At 36.2% G+C, this 24,590-nt stretch overlaps 2 protein-coding genes and 1 long non-coding RNA gene across 4 annotated transcripts; 2 read left to right on the forward strand and 1 right to left on the reverse strand.

Moving 5' to 3' along the window:
* Positions 1-2,887: 2,887 nt before the first annotated feature.
* Positions 2,888-11,531, forward strand: upk2 (uroplakin 2). Its single transcript, NM_001135982.1, is given in 5 exon segments — positions 2,888-2,916; positions 3,158-3,307; positions 3,398-3,482; positions 11,220-11,278; positions 11,369-11,531. Coding segments are annotated over 4 exon segments (354 nt in total). The 5' UTR covers positions 2,888-2,916; positions 3,158-3,234; the 3' UTR covers positions 11,506-11,531.
* LOC147844440 (uncharacterized) lies at positions 10,997-14,030 on the reverse strand. Of its 2 annotated transcripts, none has more exons than XR_015491909.1 (2): positions 13,902-14,030; positions 10,997-11,506 (listed from the first exon to the last, which is right to left on the reverse strand). It is a non-coding gene; the product is annotated as an uncharacterized LOC147844440 (long non-coding RNA). The 2 variants fall into 2 exon arrangements; XR_015491910.1 differs by lacking the exon at positions 13,902-14,030 and adding an exon at positions 12,984-13,743.
* Positions 13,638-19,087, forward strand: foxr1 (forkhead box R1). The gene is given in 6 exon segments (NM_001103124.1): positions 13,638-13,805; positions 13,885-13,989; positions 14,722-14,930; positions 17,163-17,431; positions 18,448-18,680; positions 18,826-19,087. Coding segments are annotated over 6 exon segments (966 nt in total). The 5' UTR covers positions 13,638-13,684; the 3' UTR covers positions 18,855-19,087.
* The last annotated feature ends 5,503 nt before the right edge of the window (positions 19,088-24,590 follow it).

Below are 24,590 nucleotides of genomic sequence, written 5' to 3' on the forward strand. Positions count from 1 at the left end.
ACATGTGCTGCTGAAGATTAAAGACATATATGAAAGGTTTGCAATTACTGTGGGCTATGTTGGATGTTATTTTTGAACCTAAATAAGGACTAAATGTATGCTTTGTGTAGTTTATCTGTAATTGGTAAGGTATTGGAGACTGTAAGTCTGTATGTGTTCATATATGTTGCATTTATTTATTTCATTTAATTGCAGACGTTACAGTATTTCACACTGTCATTGATCTGCAGTTATAATCTAATCATGATTATAAAAAAGTTAGTAATAAACATTTGTACAGAAGTATTTAAGTATATAAAGCATCTGTTTTGTGAGAAGTGCTTCTCATATGATATGGTAATGACATGTGCAGCTTTACTGTAGACATTTCCTCAAGTGAAAATGGCATTGTCTAAAACTTTCTCTCGTACACCACGCCCACCAAAAGAGTACCACTGGTACCCTTTTAGCAGTGGAAATGCAAGCCCAATAAAGGTGACCCGAACTGACCCGTACTGTACTGTACCACTCAGTGGAAACGGGCCAATAGAAACTACAAATTCTGTCATGCACCATACACACAGTGGTTCCAGTTCTCATTTGATTACACACACAGAGCTGGGAGCTGCACAAGGACTAATTACACAGACTATATAAACTGCTCACATTGACACATTGTTCAGTATTTTATTTTTTTGTTTTTGTTTCAGAGCATCTCGTAAGCGGTTTCCTTGCTTTATTTAGCTGTGTTTTGACCCTTGCCTTGTTTTATCGTTTTTATTGATTCTTTTCCACATGATCTTATATGTGTTTTTGACTACAATTTTGGATGACCTTTATGCTTCTGTTTGCTACCTGTTTGACCGTTGCCTGCCTGACTACTGTTCTTAATAAAACTGGATGTGGATCCTCACCTCTATTATCCCAGACCCTTAGGTGACAGATATGCTTATTGACATGCTCTCTCTCTATATAGACAATCCATAAAATAGTTAGTACTTGTAATTAAAAGTTTAATTTTCAAATACTTTTTAACACCTGAAAAGTAGACAGTATAGCAGCATTTTAGACAACACATAACTCAAAATATCCAAACACTACTTGAAAATAACCAGGACAGTTGGAGTAGGAACAGACTGATAATCCTCAAAGCAACATTAAGTTATTGACATTCATAGTGTGGAAAATATCATGTATATACTTACTTTATATTGCGTATTTTATTTGTGTTCAGCAGAAGAAAAAATTCATAAAGGTTGGAAACAAGTGGATGATGTTGACGTCTGTGTTTTTGCAGAAGTTGCAAAGTCTTTAGTTGCATACTGTAGGTTGTGGACGCATAAAATCTGTCTGTTTTCTCTACCAGCCACATTTTCAGACTGCAGAACTTAAAGGTCTAAATAATATGTAAACCATTTTCATTCTGTTTTCACTTTTATTGATTTGGACATGGCGAAGCAGTGGCACAGTAGGTAGTGCTGTTGCCTCACAGCAAGAAGGTTGCTGGGTTGCTGGTTCGAACCTCAGCTTAGTTGGCATTTCTGTGTGGAGTTTGCATGTTCTCTCTGTGTTCGCGAGGGTTCCCTCCGGGTGCTCCGGTTCCCTCCGGGTGCTCCGGTTTCCCCCAAAATCCAAAGACATGCGGTACAGGTGAATTGGGTAGGCTAATTTGTCCGTAGTGTATGAGTGCATGTGTGAATGTGTGTGTGGATGTTTCCCAGAGATAGGTTGCGGCTGGAAGGGCATCCGATTCCGCTGCGTAAAAATGTGCTAGATAAGTTGGTGGTTCATTCCGCTGTGGCGACCCCTGATTAATAAAGGGACTAAGCCAACAAGAAAATGAATGATTGAATGAATGAATGAATGAATGAATGAAACGATGCCATGAAGAATATCGGAAGGTTGTTAAATTAGATTTCAAATAAGTCCAGTAGGTGGCAACAGACATGTAGAGTCCAAATCATTTGCAAATTACACTTTTAATACTTATATCTGGCGAGGCAGTGGCGCAGTAGGTAGTGCTGTCGCCTCACAGCAAGAAGGTCACTGGGTCGCTGGTTCGAACCTCGGCTCAGTTGGCGTTTCTGTGTGGAAAAAGACATGCAGTACAGGTAGGCTAAATTGTCCGTAGTGTAAGAGTGTGTGTGTAAATGTGTGTGTGGACTAAGCCGACAAGAAAATCGATGAATGTACAAATGAATGAATCAATGAATGAAAGAATGAAAGAATGAATGAATGAATGAATGAATGAATGAATGCTTATATCAGTAATCAACCAACTTGAAGAGTGAGTGTAGATTGTACAATAGCATAATGTGTTTTAAAATGAGAACGGGAACAAATACATAATATAAAGGAGAAAGAATAAAAAAGTAGCAGAACAGTACAGTAATTCAAAAGTTTATAAATTTACATCCTGTCCAAGGTTATTTACATCTTGTTTTCAAAGAATAATAAAATGTAAATTAAACATTTTATACATAACTGCTTGTCTTTAATAGTTTCTTTAAAAAATAGACAGCACATTTGTGTTTCAAAAACATGAAAAAGAAAAGAAGTAAGAAGGAAAGTCAAATAGGTTTGGAAAGCATGAATGTTAGCCAAACTTTAGTCATTGTTCCTCACCTACTCCTAATATAAAAGGATTTACCTTGTCAGTTAGAGCACACATTCCTGATTGAGGACCTCCCAAAGGTGTATCACAGGGAAGGGCTGTTATTTTATAAGCGCCTAGATAAACCGGTTATGTGTGCCCAGTGATTGGCTCAATCATTCAGTTCATTCCTGATTGTCTGGTTTCAGCTTTACTGTTATTTTATAATTTCCCATGCAACAGTTACATATAGAACACTCTTCATTCATACAAGGGAATTCTAAAGGACAAAATGCTGGCCTTACTTTTCATCTTGGGGGTGTTGTGTCCCCTAACCTTTGCAGGTAAAAAGAATATTTTTTTCTGTACATCACCTAAATTTGTGCAATAAATTATGTTGGCATGCATGTTACAATTATATATATATATATATATATATATATATATATATATATAGATAGATAGATAGATAGATAGATAGATAGATAGATAGATAGATAGATAGATAGATAGATAGATAGATAGATAGATAGATATAGATATAGATATATTTATTTATTATTATTAATTTCTTTTTTTTTTTAGAAATACCAATCAGTTTGCTGAATCCTAACACTGATGGGGTGCTGGCGAGTACATTCCCCAACTCTTTTCTACTCCAAATGCCTGACTGCTCAATTTATGGAAACCAAAGTGTTTTACTGCTGTACACAGAAGCGCCCACCAATCTAAACAGTATGCATCACTTTGTATACTGATTGTGTTTTGTAATATTCCAGTGGTTATATAGCCTCATGACAGCATCATGATTTGCTTGTTGTGCAGATACAGTGAATTTCACCGTTCAGCCTTGTCCTGTTAGTCAGTCGTGGTACCTTCTGGGAAACCTCAAAAATGGCACAACATACAGGTAAGAATATATATGTGTGTGTGTGTGTGTGTGTGTGTGTGTGTTTGGGGGGGGGGGGGGGGGGGGTTAATTAACTGTAATATGTGCAGGGATGGGCCAAAATGCATTGAAATGTTAAAATAAAATACCACATACCTCCTTTTTAGGTGTATCAAAATAAACTAAAATTACAGCAGCCACAAATTTATTTAAATAAAGTTCGGTATTTTTGTATTATGAAAATGCTACAAAATACTTTTACAAGTATGCATGAACCTTTTTCCCAAACCTTCCATGAATAGGCCTATTCTATCAATCCCTTGTTCCTGATAAACGTGTAGCAAATTTGATAGCAACAGCTTTTCTCTGAGCAAGTTTAACAGATTCTCTGCCACCTCGTTCATCTCTGCTCCTGTACATGAGTAGCCATCTGCACATTTTTTACTTGTTTTTGTTTATTAGGTATATTTTTTGTGAAAAAAAAAACATACAGAAAGCCCTGTTTAACGCAGATAGTAAGTTAGAATGTAGTATTTTATCTGTTGATTATGTTTCCACCCATTGTGAAAACTGATATAATCTTGGTAAAAGAATTTTTCAACCTCTTAAAAAATTAAATATTTAAAAAATATGTATAAAGTGTTAATACATTTTTATTTTTTACAAAATCTTTCGTAAATCTAGTTTTATGGAACTATTCAATAAGCCTACTTAACGTAATTCATGATTTCTGAAAACTAGAAATTCCAGTTTTAGTAATTTCCATATAGACCATTTCGATGTGGTCATGTCATTGGCCCATGAACATTTCCTGCTTGTTATCAAGCTATTTTATAACTCAATGTTAAAACCGCTATCGTGTATTATTTATCAATATATGGCTCTTTTTAGATTCTTGAGAGCTATAGAAATTCATTCATTCATTTTCTTTTCAGCTTAGTCCCTTTATTAATCCAGGGTCGCCACAGCGGAATGAACCGCCAACTTATCCAGCAAGCGGATGCCCTTCTAGCCGCAACCCATCTCTGAGAAAGTGTAACGAAGTGGCTGACACAGAGGGATCCATTTGCAGTATTTTTATTAAACACAGTTTAATAACAAATAGCACACAGATGTTGTGCATGTGCAAACTCACATCAAACACAGTAGTATATCGTTGTTGGGCTGGCGGCAAGTAAACACAGGATGAGTATGCAGGCATGGATCAGAGGCAGGCGGCTAGTATCAGAGTCGGTAAGCAGGCTAGAGTTCAGAGGCAGGCGGCGAGGATCAAAGTCGTGATACAGGCTGAAGTACAAGGCAGGCGACAGGCAGGACTGGGTGAGTAAACGAAGCAGGATCACAACGGGAAGGCAGACAAGGATGAGAAACGCTCAGTAGTGTTAGCTGGGGCAGAACAAGACTTTGCAATGAAGCAGCGTGTGTGTGCTGCTTATATGTGTGTGGGGAGTGATTACTGGATGCGCTTCAGGTGTGTCTGCAATCAGTGTAAGTGGATGACGTAATGTCAATAGTCCGGTGATGATGACCTCTGCTGGCCAGTGAGGGGAACGACTGGGACCGAGTCGGTGACAGAGCCCCCTTCCTGCGAACGGCTCCTGAAGTGAGGGGCGTCACGATGCCGGGAACTACCACGGGGACGAGAGGCCGGCATTTCCGTATGTAGACGATGAAACTTTGGGTTGGGTCAAGGATGTCCTTGCGGTTGATCCACGATTGTTCCTCCGGGCCGTACCCCTCCCAGTCGATTAGGTTTTGTAGATGTCCCCCCTGGCGTCTGGACCTCAGGATCACACGGATCTGGTACGCCCCCTCTCCATCGATGATGATTGGTTGGGGACCCTGATCACCGGCTGCCACCTCCCTATCCACCTCGGCTGGACCAGCAGCTGGCTTGAGCAGTGATACATGGAAGGTAGGAGAGATGCGATATTGATTAGGCAGGTTTTGTCTATAGGATACAGGTGTAATTTGACAATCAATCGTGAATGGACCAACGTACCTTGGACTGAGCTTTTTGCAGGGGAGTTTGAGACGAAGGTCTTTAGTGGATAGCCAAACCCATTGTCCAGGAGTGTAAGTGGGACTGGGGCGGCGATGACAGTTGGCCTGCTCCTTAAATCTTCGAACAGCATGGGAGAGATGTGTATGGGCTGCGATCTAAGTTGTCTCACACTGTTGAAACCAGTGATTGAGGGCTGGGAGTTCGGATAGTTCGCCAGACCATGGGAACAGGGGGGGTTAAAAGCCTAGGATGACTTGAAAGGGCGTTAGACCAGTGGCTGCTTTCCACAAGGAGTTTTGGGCGTATTCAGCCCACATCAGAAAACGACACCAATTTGCTTGATGTTGATGTCAGTAAGTTCTTAGGAATCTTCCAATTTGCTGATCCAGCCGCTCTACCTGACCATTGGACTGGGATGATAGCCGGAAGTTAGGCTGATATTGACGTCAAGGTTTTTGAAGAATGCAGACCATACTCTTGAGGTAAATTGGGGACCTCTGTCAGACACGATATCTTTTGGAAGTCTATAGAATCGAAAAACTTGGTTGCATAGGAGCTCAGCGGTTTCTAATGCTGTGGGAAGCTTAGGTATGGGGATCAGCCTGCAAGCCTTGGAAAAGCAATCGATAACGGAGAGTATGGTAGTGTGACCCATAAAAGGGAAAGATCGGTGATAAAGTCAATGGCGATGTGTGAGTTTCTTTCGGCTGAGTTTAACTTTCGGGAAAAGAAAGCACACGGGTGAAGCTTGTTGGATGTGGCTTGCTTCTGAGATAATACAGCGCCTATGCCTGTATTGGAGGCGTCAATTTCAAGGGTGAAAGGGAGCTTTGGATCAGGGTGACAGAGGATGGGTGCTGAGGATAATCGGGTCTTCAGGAGATTAAATGCTCTTTCGGCATCTGGATTCCACTTGAGTCTGGGGTTGCTTGATTTAACCAGGGAGGTGAGTGGTGCAGCTACTGAACTGAAGTTGCGAATGAACCTTCTATAAAAATTTGCTAATCCCAGGAAGCGATGCATCTCTTTCACAGTTTTCAATCTTGGACAATTCAACACAGCATTTACCTTGCTTTCATCCATAGCGACTCCATCTGTGCTAATTATGTACCCCAGGAAGGATGTGCACGTCTGGTGAAACTCGCATTTGCATAACTTGGCATAAAGCTGGTTCTTGATTAGCCTCTGGAGGACAGCTCGCACGTGATTATGGTGGTCTTCAAGCGTCTCTGAGTAGACTAGAATGTCATCAATATGCACAATGACCCATTGATTCAACATGTCCTGAAATACCTCGTTGCCAGGCCGAAGAGCATCATCCAGTATTCATAGTGCCCGGTGGTCGTTGAAAACCCGGTTTTCCTCTCGTCGCCCCGCCTGATGCGTATGAGGTTATAAGCACTGCGAAGATCAAGCTTGGTAAAGTATTTGGCTGAGCGTAATTGTTCCAGAGCAGCAGGGACTAGAGGCAAAGGATACCTGTACTTCACTGTTATTTCGTTCAAACCTCTGTAGTCGATGCATGGGCCTTGTACTCATCGGGAATCATAGAAATCTCAGAGGTATCAGGGCAGGTAACCATATTATTGAGCTGAACAGGCACGATAGAACACAAACAATTTTCAATACATGAATCGCTCTATTTTGTGATCTCACCAGTTTTCCATGAAATGAATGGGTTATGTGCCTGCAGCCACGGTAAACCAAGAATAATGGGATGTTGCGGGGATTTGGTGACTAGCAGATCCAATTCTTCCTTATGAAGAGAGCCAGTTTGTAATGATAGAGGAACTGTGCGGTAAGTGATCTTTCCATCGGCTACTGCCGTGACTGCTAGGGGTAAAAATCACAGGAAGTTAGTGGGATGTTGTTATTGTGAGCGAAAGCCTCATCCATGAAGCTGAGTCAACTAAGACGACAGTGTTAATATTGGTGTTCCTGTAACATATCACAATGTGGACAACCATAGCGCTTTTATTAATGGCAAGAATTGAGGTTGCACTAACCGATTCTGGTTTGGAAGGAGGCTTATTGGACATTTGAGCTTCGTATGACCACCAAGACCGCAATACAGGCAGAGGTTACTCTTAATGCATCTCTCACGCTCTTCCGGGGACAGATGGGCTCGACCCAGTTGCATGGGTTCACCTGAACTGGAGGAAACTGGAGTGGATTCCTGGCTGGGACAGGAGAGAGCGACAGGTGAGTGTTTTTGGGTGCGAAGCAGATTATCCAGCCTGATTGAAAGTTTAATAAGTTGGTCGAGTGATTTGCCATCATCTCTGCACGCTAATTCGGTCTGTAATTCAGGGTTCAATGCTATGCGGTAGAGAGTCTTTAAAGGATCGTCAGCCCAGCCAATTTGTGCAGCCAAAGTGTGAAAATTGAGGACTGTACTCCGCCGCTGGTTGATAATTTTGCTGGATAGATAAGAATTCTTCGCCTGCGTTTCGACCTCCCTCGGGATGATCGAAGACCACACAAAATCGCTGGAGAAACTCTTTGAATGTTGGGAAAGTGGGGGTGTTATTCGGCCAGACTGCAGTAGCCCAATCCAGGGCTTTTCCAGAGAGCAACGAGCAAACAAAGGCGATCTTGCTGTTTTCATCAGTAAAAATATGGGGTTGTTGTGCGACAAACAGCTTGCCCTGGAGCAAAAAACCTTTAAAATTGGAAGGGTTACCATAGAACTTGTCAGGGAATGCCAGACGGGGACTGGTATGATGAGGAGTAAAGGTTACCGGAGGTTGATGAGTTGATTAACTGGCGGTGGGTTGCGCTGGGGTAAAAACTTTCAAATTTCGCATGGTACTCACAAGTTCCTCCGTTAGCTGCGTGAGATGAGCAAGCTGTTGCTGGTGGGTCGCTAGAACTTGAGCTTGGGTTGTGAGTTCGTTGGAAAGGACCTGCAGGGCTGCGGGATCCATGTCTGGCGAAGTCTTCTGTAACGAAGTGGCTGACACAGAGGGATCCATTTGCAGTATTTTTATTAAACACAGTTTAATAACAAATAGCACAGAGATGTTGTGCGTGTGCAAACTCACATCAAACACAGTAGTATATCATTGTTGTGGTGGCGGCAGTTAAACACAGGATGAGTATGCACCTTTGTTTTGTTTACTTCCCTCAACATAAAAACATGGAATCTCAAAAGTACAAAAAATTGAGTTATCACTTTTTGTAAATAAACTCTTCATATATATCCTGCTCATGCTATATAACCGGAGTCTGACTAGTCTGTATAGACTAAATTGCTGTATTATTAAATATTAGTGCATCATACATAGTCCCTTTAACACCTTTAGGCAGATTTCCTCTTTATTGACTATACCACTGCCAATTTAAACAGCTGTGAATTATTGTAAGTATCGCCATGATGTGATGCATAATTTCCTTCCATAGTCTAAGCATTATCCACCTTCTTTAATATAAATCAATTTTCTGTTTTGATCTAATTCTTGGCAAATAACTGAAAAAGCTCCAATTAGAGGCCGCATACAGTATTTGTCATCATGTAGACTTCTTACAAAGTATTTTCCATTATTTTCCAGTATTTCCATTATTTTCAAAATACAAAAATACAAGACACTAAAGTATTTTGATTATAGGTGGGTATTGATAATGTTTTAAATCTAGATGAATCTCACTGTAATCTTGAAATTAATCTACATTAATCTAGATTAAAATGGCTCATTTAAATTCTGCAAAAGGCATTAAGAATATGTGTGCCTGGTGCCGCATTAGGACAGGGGCTCATCTCCTGTTTCCAAAATGCATCACAAATTGCTTGAGAAACTGTTCTACTATGATAATTGGGGATGTTCAATAAGATGTACTTGTTTTTACTAACGGTTTATTCATTTAAACATTAATTTTAAACTGTAGGCCTACATAAGCTCAAAACAGCGATTTTTGATAACTAAAGTCAAAACTGAACTAAACAGAAATGGAATTAAGATGTGGAGTGGGCATATAGTATAGTGACATTATTAAAGTAAACACCGCAGTCATACTAGTACCGTCATGTAGGAGTTTTCACTGTATTTTCCAACAAGATCCATACATGCGGCTGTCAGTAAAGGACCGCACAAAAACGCGAAATGCAGAAGTTTTTTTCTTTCCATTTGACGTGTTATTAAATTCCATAACACTCTCACCAGTCCTTACCTTACTCCTCATTGCGTCTAATACCCAAGTTTGTCACAGGGCATGAATGAAATGTTCATGAGTTAAAGTGAAACTGCTAAACTGTAGTTAAGTCAGCCAAAATGACAGGAAACTCTTACATGAAAGCACTTCACGTAAACACCTTAATTATATAATTGCCAATAAGGCAAATAACTAGATAACAGATGTCCATGTAAACAAAGTCAGAAGTAAGTGAAAGATCCAGAAGGACATCTTGCTGATTTGATTCAGAAGGACACTTTTTTTTGTTAGACGGCTCACCGATCAGGTATACATCCGTGCTAAAATATCAAGGTGAAAGTCATCATAGCTTGCATAGAATAGACCCAGCTCCGAACCGAACTTTGAGAATAGATTAACGAATAAAATAGATTTTTTTTTTAATCCCGCGATAAGTCTCGAGTTAACACAGCACGGTAACGCTGATAACGGCCCACTACTAATTTTATTACAAAATATTAACCCACTTTCATTAACCCCATCAAATCTAAATTACAAAATACTATTTTGCATTTAAAATAACTATTTCAAATACATGTATCATAAATACTGCCATCCCTGAGTATAAGACATTTAAAAATACAGGTAGCTTAAATTATCTCAAACCTGGACGTTGACAATTCTTAGAATTCACAAGTTTCATTCAATTCAGAGCAAATGCATAAATTAACATTAACACGTGAACTTACAACTTAAAGAAAAGGCAGAATTGGAGGGAAAACACAGCGTTAATGCATATTTGTTTTAAAAAGTATCATTTGTGAGATATAAACTGAAAGAGTCATAATTGTGAATCTATTCTGATTCTATATACTGAAATATCATGAGAATTGTGAGTCAGACTTACAAGACAAACTGTCAGAGATATTGTGAAATATGAAATCACAGTCGCTAGAGCAGGGGTGTCCAATCTTGGTCCTGGAGGGCCGGTATCCTGCATAGCTTAGCTCCAACTTCCTTCAACACACTGACCTGGAAGTTTTAGTATACCAAGGAAGAGCTTGATTAGCTGGTTCAGGTGTGTTTAATTGAGGTTGTAACTAAAATATGTTGGACACTGGCCCTCCAGGACAGAGTTTGGACACCCTTGCACTAGATATAAAACTTAGAATTATTAGAAATAGTCAGGACTGCAACTATTTTTTACAAGTGTGTATATATTTTTATTTTAATTTGGCATTTTTATGTGTATCGTTGTTTTTAGAAAATGATGTGGGCTTTCATAAACTTTCTGGCAACAAATGTTTTGTTGCAATTTTGATTCTATGTTTTAAAAAATATTAATATGACAAACTCTATAGATAGATATAGATATACATTTATATTAGGCAAAAGTCAGAACTGTGAGTGTATAGTTGTTTCTGGAATTTATTTTTCTCACAATTTCAAAGCTTAAAAATAGATAGAAACTAGCTTCTATGGAGACTTTATAGGGATCCACTATTTAAAAAACATTAGTATAAAAACCCATATTAGATTTATATCTGTTTATATCTGTTTGTCTCATTATATCAGAGCAGTTACTTGAAGATTAACCAATAAACTCAAATGTTATTCTCCTTCAGCATGTCTTATAAAATTGGAAATGACACAAGCTCAGTTTTGACTAATACAACTACCAATGGTAAGGGCTTTGCATTAATAAAAAAGATTTTAAATAAGTGTCTTGTAATATAGGCCTATGATAGTAATTTAATTAGTCTTTTTTTTTCAGTCAATGATTACCAGCAGATTGACACTGGTCTTCGGGCACGCAGTGGAGCAATGGTGGTGATCACTGTCATCCTGTCTCTGGCCATGGTGTTCCTCCTGGTTGGCATTATTCTCGTCTTCTTCTTCTTCTCTGGCTGAGCTGAACATGATCAATATTTTATCAAGTTATTTCTTTTTTTTTAAGACTAGACATGTATTTCAAATAAACTGAAATCTCAGAGACAGGACAACCAAAGAATTCTAATGCTGCGACACATTTTAATTAAATAAATCATGTTGTTTGATATAGATTTCAAGACTTGTTTTTTTTTTACACATAAATGCATTTCTATGCCATAACTGGCAAAATAATTTGAACTGAAAAGTTTATCTGTACAGGAGAGACAGTTTATTTAAAGAAATCATGGTTTTACATTAAAAATATGGCTATTGTAGGTAAATCATGGTATATACAACACAAAGCTTAAAAAATTAGTGAGTTTCACAAGTCATTTTCATCATTTTTACAGGTCACAAAAAATGTTGTTTGTCTGCTAACTAGAAAAATAGCATTTGTATAAAACAAAGGTTCTCAATCCTGGGCATGAGGACCCACATTGAGAAACACTGGTGTAAAACAAAGAGATGCAGGTAGTGAGGAAAATATAAAGTCAAATTTCCAGCACATTCAGTTAGAAGTCGTTCAGCGAAAAGGGACACAATCCAATTAAGTTTTAAATATAGAGATTATGACTTTGATTTCATGCAGCAGGGCTCCAAATCTTTTATGAACCCACACAGAGTATTTTTTTTTTACTCTTTCAGCTAAAAATATATAGCAACGAGAAAAAAAAAAAAAAAAAAAACGTGCTCATTGATTACATTAAATACTTTGCCTTCAGAGACAGCATTCAAAGGGAGGAAGGCGTCAATAAAGGGTCAGAATCCAAATACTGCACCACTTAAATCACTGGAGCTTTTTTCTTTTGATTGAATTTAGAAGTTATCATATGTCCTTCACTGCTTTTCATATCCCACAATCCAGTGAATTTCTTTTCGGTAACACTTTATTTTGATTGTCCATTTGAGTATTAGTAGACTGTATGCCTAATATCTGTTGATAACGATCCTTCAACACACATTTAACTGGCTATAAGAAACTTTGCAAGTACATGTCAACATACACTAACCCTAACCCCAACCTAACAGTTTAATTATAATCTATTGAGAATTAGTTGGCATGTAAATGCAATGTAACTTAAATTCAACAAACGAACCATCAAAATAAAGTTTGATCTTTTCTGACAGTTGACCTAAAAATTAGTAGTAATAATTAGTAGCTGTAATTAGTTTTGTAGTGAGAATATATTCCCTTAGTTATCACCGAAAGTCTCTACAGCTGAAAAGAACATAATTAAATTGTATTGTTAGTTTGTTTGTTTGTTTACACGTTTTATTGTCCCCAATGGGGAAATTTGTCTTGGACCCTAGGCCCACATTTGCATACACCGAACAAAAACAGACGACACAAACATTTAATCAACACAAATATTACATATTTAAAAGTCTAACTGACAAATAACATTTGAATAGTTTCATCAAGAATTGATAGCTCATAGGACAATTCCAATGATTACCTTTTCCCAATGATTCTCATTGCTGACTTCAAAACCACCAAACCTTCAAAGATTGGCTTTAGATTGAACTATTTCCATATCAGGCAGTAAATCCATAACGTATTATGCTTTCAATCTTTGTAAAATAAAGTCTTAACTTTTTGCTGTACCACAAAAACTCAGTAAAAAAAAAATGCAATCTGACCTGAGTTATGCTGCCTCAGAAGTCTGTCTAAAATCAGTTTGAGCCTGGTGCCTTCATGCTGCCTGCAAAGGCACTGCCTAAAAACAAGGCAACAAGTTAAGCTGCCAAAGATTTTTAAAGCTGCCATTGTTTTCTAAAAGAGTAATATGGACCATGCGAATCGGCTTCATGACGAGTTACATTTTGCCATGTTTTCTAACTCTTAGGGGTAGGCAAAACCAGTGCAAATCACCACAAAAAAGCTGGTCGTTTTATAACACACCTAGTACTAAAATAATCCAAAAATAATAATACAAAAAAACATCTTACAAACACTATGAGAAATTTTTGAATCGTTGTGATCAGCGAAAGCTTGTCGAATACTGTTGAATCCTAATGAAGCTTAATGATTACCACCTGTGGAAATTAACCACAACATCGCATATCTTTCTTAATACTATAATAACCATATATCGTTGGATAAAAGAGATTATAAGTTAGCGAACGTTTTGCTGAATGTTTTTTCATAGTCGATAAAATGTTTTTACAACTTCAGTCTAAAAGCAAGTTTCTCGAACTTCATTTAACCAGCGGCTTACACGACTGGGATATGAATGAGGAAATAAAGCTGACGACGACGACCGATCAATTTTACCACGGTAAATTAACCCATTGAGTGATTGCGTTAGAAGTGTGTGTGATTTCCAGTTGTCTGAATGAAGTGTGTGGCCTTGTCAGATGAGAAGCGGACTGACCAGTATTTGGCGCAGTGGCATTACGCCAGAATCTCGAGAAGATCCTCTTTACCAGCCGCGCACAGGAGCCTCGAACTCCCCCACAGAGGTGTGTGTCTGTTGGCTAAAATCACTGCACCACCTCTGCAGTTTATCATACACAAATCACCCAAAGCAATTTCTTCCTTATGTCAGAGGATTTAATTTTTATAATGAGGCGCAAATATGATGGTTCACTTACGAAGATTGTTTATTTATTTAGGCTTTTAATTAATAAATATTTAATTTTTCTTTGAAAGTTTCTATATTTTGTAGTGAATTTAATCTGTGAGTGTTCAATTTGTTTGTTTCTATTTGAATTCTATTTATATATTTTAGCTTTTATTTGAGTGTTTTTATTTTGGTCATTTAGTTTGAAACGAGCTTTATAAATATATTACTTAAAAAAATCAGTTATTGTTTAAATGCTTTATTTTTTTGTATATGTAATAATATGGTTTTAAATTGTATTAATTAACTTTAGTTTATTTTTATACTTATTTAGTTGTGTTATATTTATGTATTTCATTTATTTAGTTTTGTTGTTGTTGTTTCCTATTTTATTTTTATCATTTGTAAATATTTTGGTTAGCTGTAAACTATAAACTATATGTATAAAACTCTGTTTTAGGCCTTCAAGAATTACAAATTATCCTGTAAAATCGCACTGGATTCTCTAAGAAAGAATATAAGAATGCTGTTTGCACATTTTCTAGTTTTGTTTAATCCCCCCAAACATCTTGTTACTGTGCACTTCAAACATTGTATTTTCATTGTTTCTTGCCATTTTTGTCCTCTAAAGATCCTGAAATCCAGCCAAATCTATGGTTGATGGTGAATCCTAGTTTAGCTTGCCCCATAAAATACCCTAGTAACCTACCAAAAATGACAACCCCACCAAAACCAGCAGTGCCAAGAAGCAGCACACCTGTTTCCGACCCGCCGCTGCTGCCTGACGAGACCTGTCTGAATGAGTCTGTGCAGGACACCTCTGTCTCCAGCGAATACCAGGTGTGTTTTTAAATGCACAAACACACCCAGAACTCCATAAAATCAGCTTCTTGAAATAACCATATAGCTGAATTAAAAATGATTTGCCTCCTGTAAATGTCTTTTTCTTTAAATATTTCCACATTAAAATTGGACAGAGCAAAAAATTAAAAACAGTATTTTCGATAATATTTTTTCCTCTGTAGAAAGTCTTATTTGTTTTATTTCAGCTAGGATGAAAGCAGTTTTTAATGGGTTTTTAAGCTATTTTAAGGTCTATATTATTTGCTCCCTTAAGCAATCTTTTTTTCTTTCTACAGAAAAAATCATTGTGGCTTGCCTAATTACCCTAATTTGCCTAGTTAAACTTATTAACCTTTAAATTGCACGTGCCTTGGAATAGAAGTGTCTTGAAAAATATTATTTACTGTCATCATGGCAAAGATGCAAAAAATCACGTTATTAGAAATGAGTTATTAAAACTATTATGTTTAGAAATGTTGAAAAAAAATCTTTCCATTAAACAGAAACTGGGGGAAAAATAAACAGAGGGACTGATAATTCAGGAGGGCTAATAATTTTGACTTCAACTGCAAATCAATAAATCACAAGTAAACCATGTTTAAAATATTTTAATAATAAATCATAATTATTTAACTTGCCAGGCTTTAATTTATGTTAGTTATTGTTTTTATCATTACAGCTTTATTTAATGGTTTGGTACTAATTTTTATAAGTAAGTTGTACATTTTCAATTTTGTTTGTAAAAAGGTTAGATCAGTTTAAAGTTTTGTTTTATGCAGATTGTGTCAAGGATGAAGTAAAATACTTTAAAGTGAAATAAAATGATACCACTAGGTATTCTTTTAAAACATGATAAGGATTGAATTGTAGTTGCACATATTTTCATTCCACATAATTGTTTACCCCCCAGAAAATAAGGTCATGTTGATATTATGTTTTGGAGATTAAATCAAATAATCTCAATAAATAATACAATCTTTCTTTCAACTTAATACTTTTAACAATCCATTCTTTCAGTTGCAAACAATAAAGAAAATACAGGTTTCAAATCACCCTCGATGCTGAATAAATGTTACTGTGCGGTGAAACCGTAAACACAGCCATCACTACATTACACTCGTTCACTGACAAAAAGCTTATATTTATTTATTTATTTATTTTACATTATTCCGAGACTGTAATTTTGTAAAGTAGCTAATTAATTTGACAGTAACTATTAATATTACAGTTTGGCAGTAACTTGCCCAATACTGCATTGTAAAAATAATGGATTTATTAGATAATGAGTAGTGTGGATTTTTTAAAATGTATTTAGTATAATTTTTTAGGAGACTTGTTTACACACTTGCCTCTATTTAGTTTGATTTTATAGTTCAAATGTAGTATTTATTTCGATTTTGTTTTATATTTAGAGTTTGATTTTTTAAATAATTATATTTTAGCTATTGATAATATTATTTATTATATTTTATTTCTGAAATTAGCATTTCTATTCATTTCATTTGTTTTATTTAATTATATTTTGAATTGTTTAGTTTTGCTTATTTTACTCATTTGATTTGGTTTTATTTTCTTTTTTTGCATATATGTGTTTCTCTAATATTATAATTCTATAATTCATTCATTTATTCATTCATTTATTTTTCTTTGGTTTAGTCCCTTTATTCATCTAGGGGTCACCACAGCGGAATGAACTGCCCTTTATTATTATTATCAATATTATTATTATTATTATTATTATTATTATTATTATTATGTGGGGACGTAGTGTCGCAGTGGGTAGCGCTGTCACCTCACAGCAAGGAGGTTGCTGGTTCGAGTCCCGGCTGGGTCAGTTGGCATTTCTGTGTGGAGTTTGCATGTTCTCCCTATGTTCACATGCGTTTCCTCCAGGTTTCCCCCACAATACCAAAGACATGTTGTATAGGTGAATTGGGTAAGCTAAATTGGCTGTATAGTATATGGGTGTTTCCCATTGACGGGTTGCAGCTAGAAGGGCATCCGCTGCGTAAAACATTTGCTGGATAAGTTGGCGGTTCATTCCGCTGTGGCAACCACTGATTAATAAAGGAACTAAGCCGAAAAGAAGAAGGACAACTTAATTGTTTTATGTTCCATTCATTTAAAAGCAGTCAAGCTAACTTAATAGGTTGGTTAAGACAACATAAAGGAATTATGTGGAATCACAGTGTAGCTAGTCTATAATGCATCCCCACTATGTCACCTCAGCTGACAGATGAAGATGACGCTTCGTCTGTGGATGTGCCAATCTGCCGGAAGGTGAAGGGCACTCGTAAGGGAAGGACCCCGAAGGCAAACACTCGTAGGCTGGGTTTGACTCAGAGCCGACGTCTCCAGAGAGCCCTGCAGGACAGCATGAGCCTGAAGAGCGGCGTCTGGCCTCGACCTCCTGTCAACTACTGCATCCTCATCGCCATGGCCCTCAGCAGCAGCCGCAGCGGCAGCCTCAACGTCCAGCAGATCTACAACTTCACCAGGTCTCCGAGCGCTCCATACACAAACACACACATATGCTTACACATAAACACTAAACTAAGGGGATTAAACAGAGATCCAGGGTACAGTGGAGTGTGTGTGTGAATAATAATTGAAGAAAACCTTTCACGTTTTTTATATTTAGATCATTTATTATATTTGTATTTGAATCAAACAATAATCAAAGTTAAGTTAAATCAATTTATTATTATTTCTAATTTGTAAAATATGTTGTTGTAGTTTATTCAATTGTTTGTTCTTTTATTTATTTATTTAAAAATAATTTGCCATTTAAGCATTTTAACTGGTCCCCCAATTAATATAATATAATATTACAATATTTAATATTTATTATAATGTTTCATATTATAATAAAATAAAAAATAAAAACTCAATCTTTTGAAAAGAATGAAATGTGTACATTATAATTAATAAATTCACTTTGGATTTTACTTTATTTATGTTTTTTTTATATTTATGTTAATATATTTAATAAAATTATTATAATAATTAAAACCAAATGTTTGGTTAATTTTAATTCAAATAAAACAATTCCGTTTCATAATACTTTTTTAAAGGAGGACAAACATACTTTAAAAATAAATAACTTTGTATTTTTAATAATATTTATTATTATTATTATTATTATTATTATTAAATTATTATTTAACCTTATTTGTAGGATAGTTGAGAAATGTATTTGGTCTTATTTTATATTAATTATTATTTAAATATAATACTATTACTATACTAATATATTAAAATAGGATATTATTACTATACTAATATTTAAATAGGTAAGTAAATGAATATAAAATACAATTCATATGAATTAAACAATCAATACAGATAAAATGTAACAGTTGTACAAGTTGTGGGTGTGCATAAATAGTTTTAATCATCATTTTATTAAATTTCATTTTTAATACAGTGTAAAAACACAAAAAATTGTTATAAAAAAAATCACCAATTAATTCCCTGCCTCTGATCATTCTTTTTTTCTGCTCTGTCTTTCTAGAGAGCACTTCCCCTTTTTTCTGACTGCTCCGGACGGGTGGAAGAACACAATCCGCCATAATCTTTGCTTCAGCAACAGCTTCAAGAAGACACCGCAGCAGGTCTCTGGAGATGGAAAGAGGAAGTCCTGTCTGTGGCACCTGACGCTGGATGGCCGGCAGAGACTGAGAGACGAGATCCACACTCTGACTGAGGACTCCTTTAGGTTACTCAGGAGGAGTATGAACTACCCCGGTCAGTCTTTAGCAAACACACACACACACACACACACACACACACACACACACACACACACACACACACACACACACACACACACACACAAGCACACAGCTGATGCTGAACTCATTTCACTCTACACACAATCTCTGTCTTACAGATATGATTCCAGCCTTGTTAGAGCTGTGATCCACCAATCACATCATCAGGCTGGAGAACTGAACCTGCCAACGTTTTTTTCCCCTTCACAAGCTTGTGAATGTTTGCATCTTTTCCTCTATTATTATTATTATTATTATTATTATTATTATTATTATTATTATTATTATTATTACTATTATTGTTATGTAATTTTCTTTTTGTGTCTGTTTTCATTTCCTCTGTGATTTAAATGCCTTATAAAATAAATATAAATGCATCAACATGTTATTGTAGTTTGTGTTTTGTTAATGTAGCCAAAAAGGAGTGGTCTATGTGCATATGTGTGTGTTTTATTAATGTGTTCTTAGGATTTAGTGTCTTTAACTTTTATACCTGTTGTTTCTGTCACTTTTGATTTAGTTATTGCTGATAATAATAATATTTTTCCAGAGCATCAAACCAGATATAATGATTTCCAAAAGCTTGTGTGTGTGTGTGTGTGTGTGTGTGTGTGTGTGTGTGTGTGTGTGTGTGTGTGTGTGTGTGTGTGTGTGTGTGTGTGTGGAATGTAGATGCGCTGTTTGAAGGTAGTGTTTAAGTTTCAAATAGAATAGTTCACCCGAAAAGTTCCTTATTTAATTGAAATCAGTAGATCTAAACTTTATGATTTTTTTTCTTCTAAATAAACACAAAACAAGAGCTGTGTCCCAAACTCTGTACTTATGCACTATTCTTCACCATTTTGTAGTATAAATGGAATACAGTAAGTAGTGCATTCACACTTAAAATTTAAAATGTGTGGATTATTGAGCATTTTTGCTCACAACAGTTGCAGATTTGCTCACAAAGAAGCTGATGATGAAGGGGAGGAGTTATCGGTTCTAATGTTGGACTAATTTTCCAATGGGGATGATTGTGCCACTTCCTGATATTCTATGTGTTAGTTCACGGGTGTCAAAGCCAGTTCCTGGAGGGCCGCAGCCCTAAACCGATCCAACCCTAGCTGCTTCTTAGATTGCATAATTCTGCATATGTCGCTGCGAAACGGGGAAAATTAAACAAGATAATTAGACTTTTTAAAAGTGAGCTATTGTTCTATATTTTAAATTTTTGTCCAGAGAGGTCATGTTTTGATCCTCGATTGGTCTCATGCAGTCAAGTGATGTGATTTCGCAGGTCAGAGTTCACCAAGTTTGAACTTTGCAACGCAGCAAACTGCAAAACTTGTTGCACAAGCTTGCGTTTCTGGTTTGACGCAGTTGTGTGTGTTATATGGGAGTCTATGGGTAGTGATGCAGCTTGCATCATAAAGGCTGCATCCAGATACTATTGGCAGCTTTACAGCTGTACGCACTGTGTGTACCTACCCTGAGAGGGCGAGAATTAATGCCGCTTTTTATTTATTTATTTAAGACACAATTTAAATAGATTATTATACAGGATACACTACAGCTGCCTGCTTTTCCACTATCATGCCAAAATCATTCTAAGAACAGTTCGGTATGGTTATGGTTGTTTCTCCACTGACCCTGGAACGGCATGTTACGATTGCAAACCATTCTCGGCCTGGAATTTTCCGTGCTGAACTTTGCCAACAGATCCTGTGTGTTGACGTCGTGGCTCTGTTGCCAAGCTACCACAGCTAGCTTAGCGGAAGCGCGCTAGTTATCAGACATCCACAAGTGAACAACACAAAATTTAATATAAAAAATTATACAGGTCTAAACAATACAGTTTAAAAAGGGTTTTGAAACCATAGAGCAGTCTCACTGGCCCACCACATTCTTATGAACATATTTTATTTATTACAGTTATTTCATTGACTTGGATAAAACTATATATAATAAAAAATTATTAACCCGTTATCTAAAATCTTAAAATAATAAAATAGCCTATTTTATTTGTGGCTAGAGCTTGATTAATTTGATTAACATCCTAGGCAATAAGACCTTTACTTTGCCTGACTGAGTGTGAGTTTATTGCATGCAGCGCTGTATTTGGCACAAAAACTCGCTCTGATCTGGGCGAGAACTTTACCAACAGCTACATGCACTACTGAAAGACTTTTTTTTCTGCTGCACATTGAATAAACACATGCTTAACATCATCGATGTCCACAATCCACAACATCCTATATTAATGAAACACAAACTGTCAATAACGACAAGGAAATAACTGCATTTCAGTCAAGCCAGAAGGCTTGTTTTAATGCCGGCTATACCACCTGAAGGACAGTTACGGCATGTTGTGATGTCGGCCATCACCAAAGAAAGTCAAATCTTCCTTTACTTTTTTGGACTTTTATTTGAAAGCTTTACTGGCACTGTAGCTGTCCAATGTACTGTTGTATGGTTTAAATTATAGAAAATATAAGCACCAATAAACATGTCAAATTAATGAGTTAAAATAAATAAATATCGATAGTTAAATGCCAGTATTGTTTTTCCTCAAAAAAAAAAAAAACACAAAAAAACAAGATGATTAGACATTTAAAAAAAGTGAGCGATTGCTTCATTTTTTAAATTTCTGTACAGAGAGGTCATGTTTTGATACTGAAGTCTATGGGGAGAACAGTGCAGTATATGTGACCGCAGCTTTACCTGTAGGTTTTCAACAAGCCTGCTGAATTATTTAGTAAGTGTGTGTTCAAACTAAACACTGCAGAGCTCCCTGCTGAAAAATCCAGCTTAAACCAGCCTAGGCTGGTTGGCTGGTTTTAGCTGGTTGACCAGGCTGGTTTTAGAGGGGTTTTGGCCATTTTCAGGCTGGTTTCCAGCCATTTCCAGCCTGGTCTTAGCTGGTCAGGCTGGAAAATTACCAGCCAAATCCAGCTGAAGCCAGCTTGACCGGCCTGGTTTAAGCTGGATATAGCTGGTTTTGGCTGGACTCCCAGCTTGGCTAGGCAGGTCAAGCTGGTTTTAGCTGGTCATCTCCCAGCCTGACCAGCTAAGACCAGGCTGGAAATGGCTGGAAACCAGCCTGGAAATGGCCAAAACTCCTGCGAGGAATTAAAAAACAATGGCAATATCCAGTGTTAAAAGCAGGGGAGGAATTAGCGAGTACAGAAGAAGGAAAAGCAGAAATGATTGCAAAAGAAATTGTTAAAGTATATAGTTCAAATAATTTGACAGAAAAGGGACTGAGAAGTAGAGAAAGAACAAAAGCAAAATATCCAGGCATAAGTGATAAAAAAGAGAAAACAGATAGTTCAATGGATGCTCCGTTTACTTTAGGAGAACTGAAGAGGGCATTAGAAACATTTCAGGCAACAGCACCAGGTAAAGATAATATATGCTATGAGATGGTAAAACATTTAGATGTATTAGCTATGAGTAAGTTGCTAGGATTGTATAATAAGGTATGGGAGGAAGGAAAAATTCCTATGAGCTGGAAAGAGGCTATTATTATTCCTATTAGAAAACCAGGAAAGGACGCTACAAATCCAAGTAATTATAGACCAATAGCACTTACTTCTCACATTGGAAAAATTATGGAAAGAATGATAACAGAAAGACTAAACCATTATGTAGAAAGCAGAGGTTTTATATCAATGTATCAAAGTGGATTCAGAAGAGGAAGAAGTACTATGGATCCTATAGTTTATTTAGAAACAGAAATTAGAAAAGCTCAGGTAAACAAAGAGGTAGTATTGGCAGTATTTATTGATATAGAGAAGGCATATGATATGGTATGGAAAGAAGGAGTATTGATTAAATTAAACAAATTAGGAATTACAGGAAGAATATTTAACTGGATAAAAGACTTTTTATTTGGAAGAATTATTCAAGTTAGAATAGGTAAGGTATTATCAAAAAGATATGTGGTAGAGAATGGAACCCCACAAGGGAGTGTAATAAGCCCAATTCTCTTTACAATAATGATAAATGACATATTTTCCAATATTCAAAGTGATATCGGACGGTCACTGTTTGCAGATGACGGAGCTCTGTGGAAGAGAGGAAGGAATGTTAAACATGTTAAACAAAAGATACAAGAAGCTGTAAAGTTAGTGGAGGAATGGTCATATTCATGGGGTTTCAAGTTATCAGTTGAAAAGACAAAAACTGTATTATTTACTAGGAAAAAAATCTGCGACATAGAAATTAATATGTATGGACAGAAACTGGAGCAGGTAAAGTCATTTAAATTTTTGGGAATGTGGCTTGATACAAAACTAACTTGGAATGAACATATTAACCAGCTAGTTAACAAATGCAAAAAAGTATTAAATATAATGAGGTGTCTGTCTGGAACTGAATGGGGAGCGAGTAGAAATGCGTTAAGAAACATATATATGTAGCATTGGTTCGATCAGTATTAGACTATGGGTGTTTCATATATGGAAGAGCTTCTAAGTCTAATCTGCAAAAAATAGAAGTTATACAAGCCCAGGCATTAAGAATATGTTGTGGAGCTTATAAAACTACTCCAATCTCAGCACTTCATGTAGAAATGGGAGAAATACCACTGGAGCTAAGAAGGAAACAAATAATGATGAATTATTGGATAAATCTACAAGGGCAGGAAATAAATAGTAATCCAGCAAAAAGAATTCTTATTCCAAGATGGGAATATGAAAAAAACAAAACTCTCTTTTTTGGAAGAGATAGCATGGAAGTAGCTAAAGAGATGGAATTTATTGATAAAGGCTTTAACAAAACAGTACCAATAGCAACAACACCACCATGGTTATATCCTTTAGGATTAGTTGATTTGGAATTACTTAGCAATAGCCAGGACTATAGAAACATCGCTAATATGTCTGGAATAATTGAAGATAAAATTATGACAAAATATAAAAAATATACAGAAATATACACAGATGGGTCAGTAAATTTGGATTTGGGCAGAACAGGGTTTGGTGTATTTGTACCAAAATTAGACATATCAATTAAGAAAAGAACAACCAATTACCTAACAATATATACAGTAGAACTGATGGCTATAATTGCTGCGCTTTATTGGATAGAGGAAAGTGGATTAAAGAAAGTAGTTATATGTTCAGATTCCTATTCAGCATTAAGTTCAATCAAGTCAATGACATCAAAGAACAGACAGGATTGCATATATGAAATATATGAAATTTTATTTAGACTTCAGAGAGCAAATATTAGAACAGTATTTATGTGGATTCCAGCACATATAGGAATTAAAGGAAATGAAACAGCAGATTTTTTAGCTAAGGAAGCATGCAAACTAGACGAAATTATGAATATCTTGTTAAGTAAAACAGAAGCAAAAGTTATAGTGAAGAAGAATATATTAAAACAGTGGCAGTATAATTGGGATAGGGATATAACGGGTAGACATTACTATAGATTACAAGAGAAAGTAGGAAATTGGAGGAAAGGTAAAGGAAATAATAAAATAGAAGGAATAATAACACCGTTAAAAATGGGACACACAGGCTTAAATAAAACATTACATTTAATAGGAAAACATCCAACTGGATTGTGTGATGATTGTCAGGAGGAGGAATCAGTTGAACATGTTTTATGTTGCTGCAAGAAATTCATAATAGAAAGAGAAATATTAAAGAAAGAAATTATAAAACAAAACTTTTCAGAAATCAGCGTAAAAATTATACTTGGAAACGATAACAATGAAAGTTTAGTAAAATATCTAAGGAAAACAGGATTAATTAACAGGATTTAAAAGAATATAGATGTAGGTAAAAAAAAAATATTTTTTATTTTATTATTATTTTTTTTTTATTAGGCAATAGTATCCTTGAAGGGGAAAATGCATTTTTTCATCCCAACCACCAGATGGCGCTATTACAGA

This window comes from Danio rerio, chromosome 5, assembly GCF_052040795.2.
Source record: "Danio rerio strain M-AB ecotype USA chromosome 5, GRCz13ab, whole genome shotgun sequence".
In the NCBI taxonomy this organism is placed as follows: domain Eukaryota; kingdom Metazoa; phylum Chordata; class Actinopteri; order Cypriniformes; family Danionidae; genus Danio; species Danio rerio.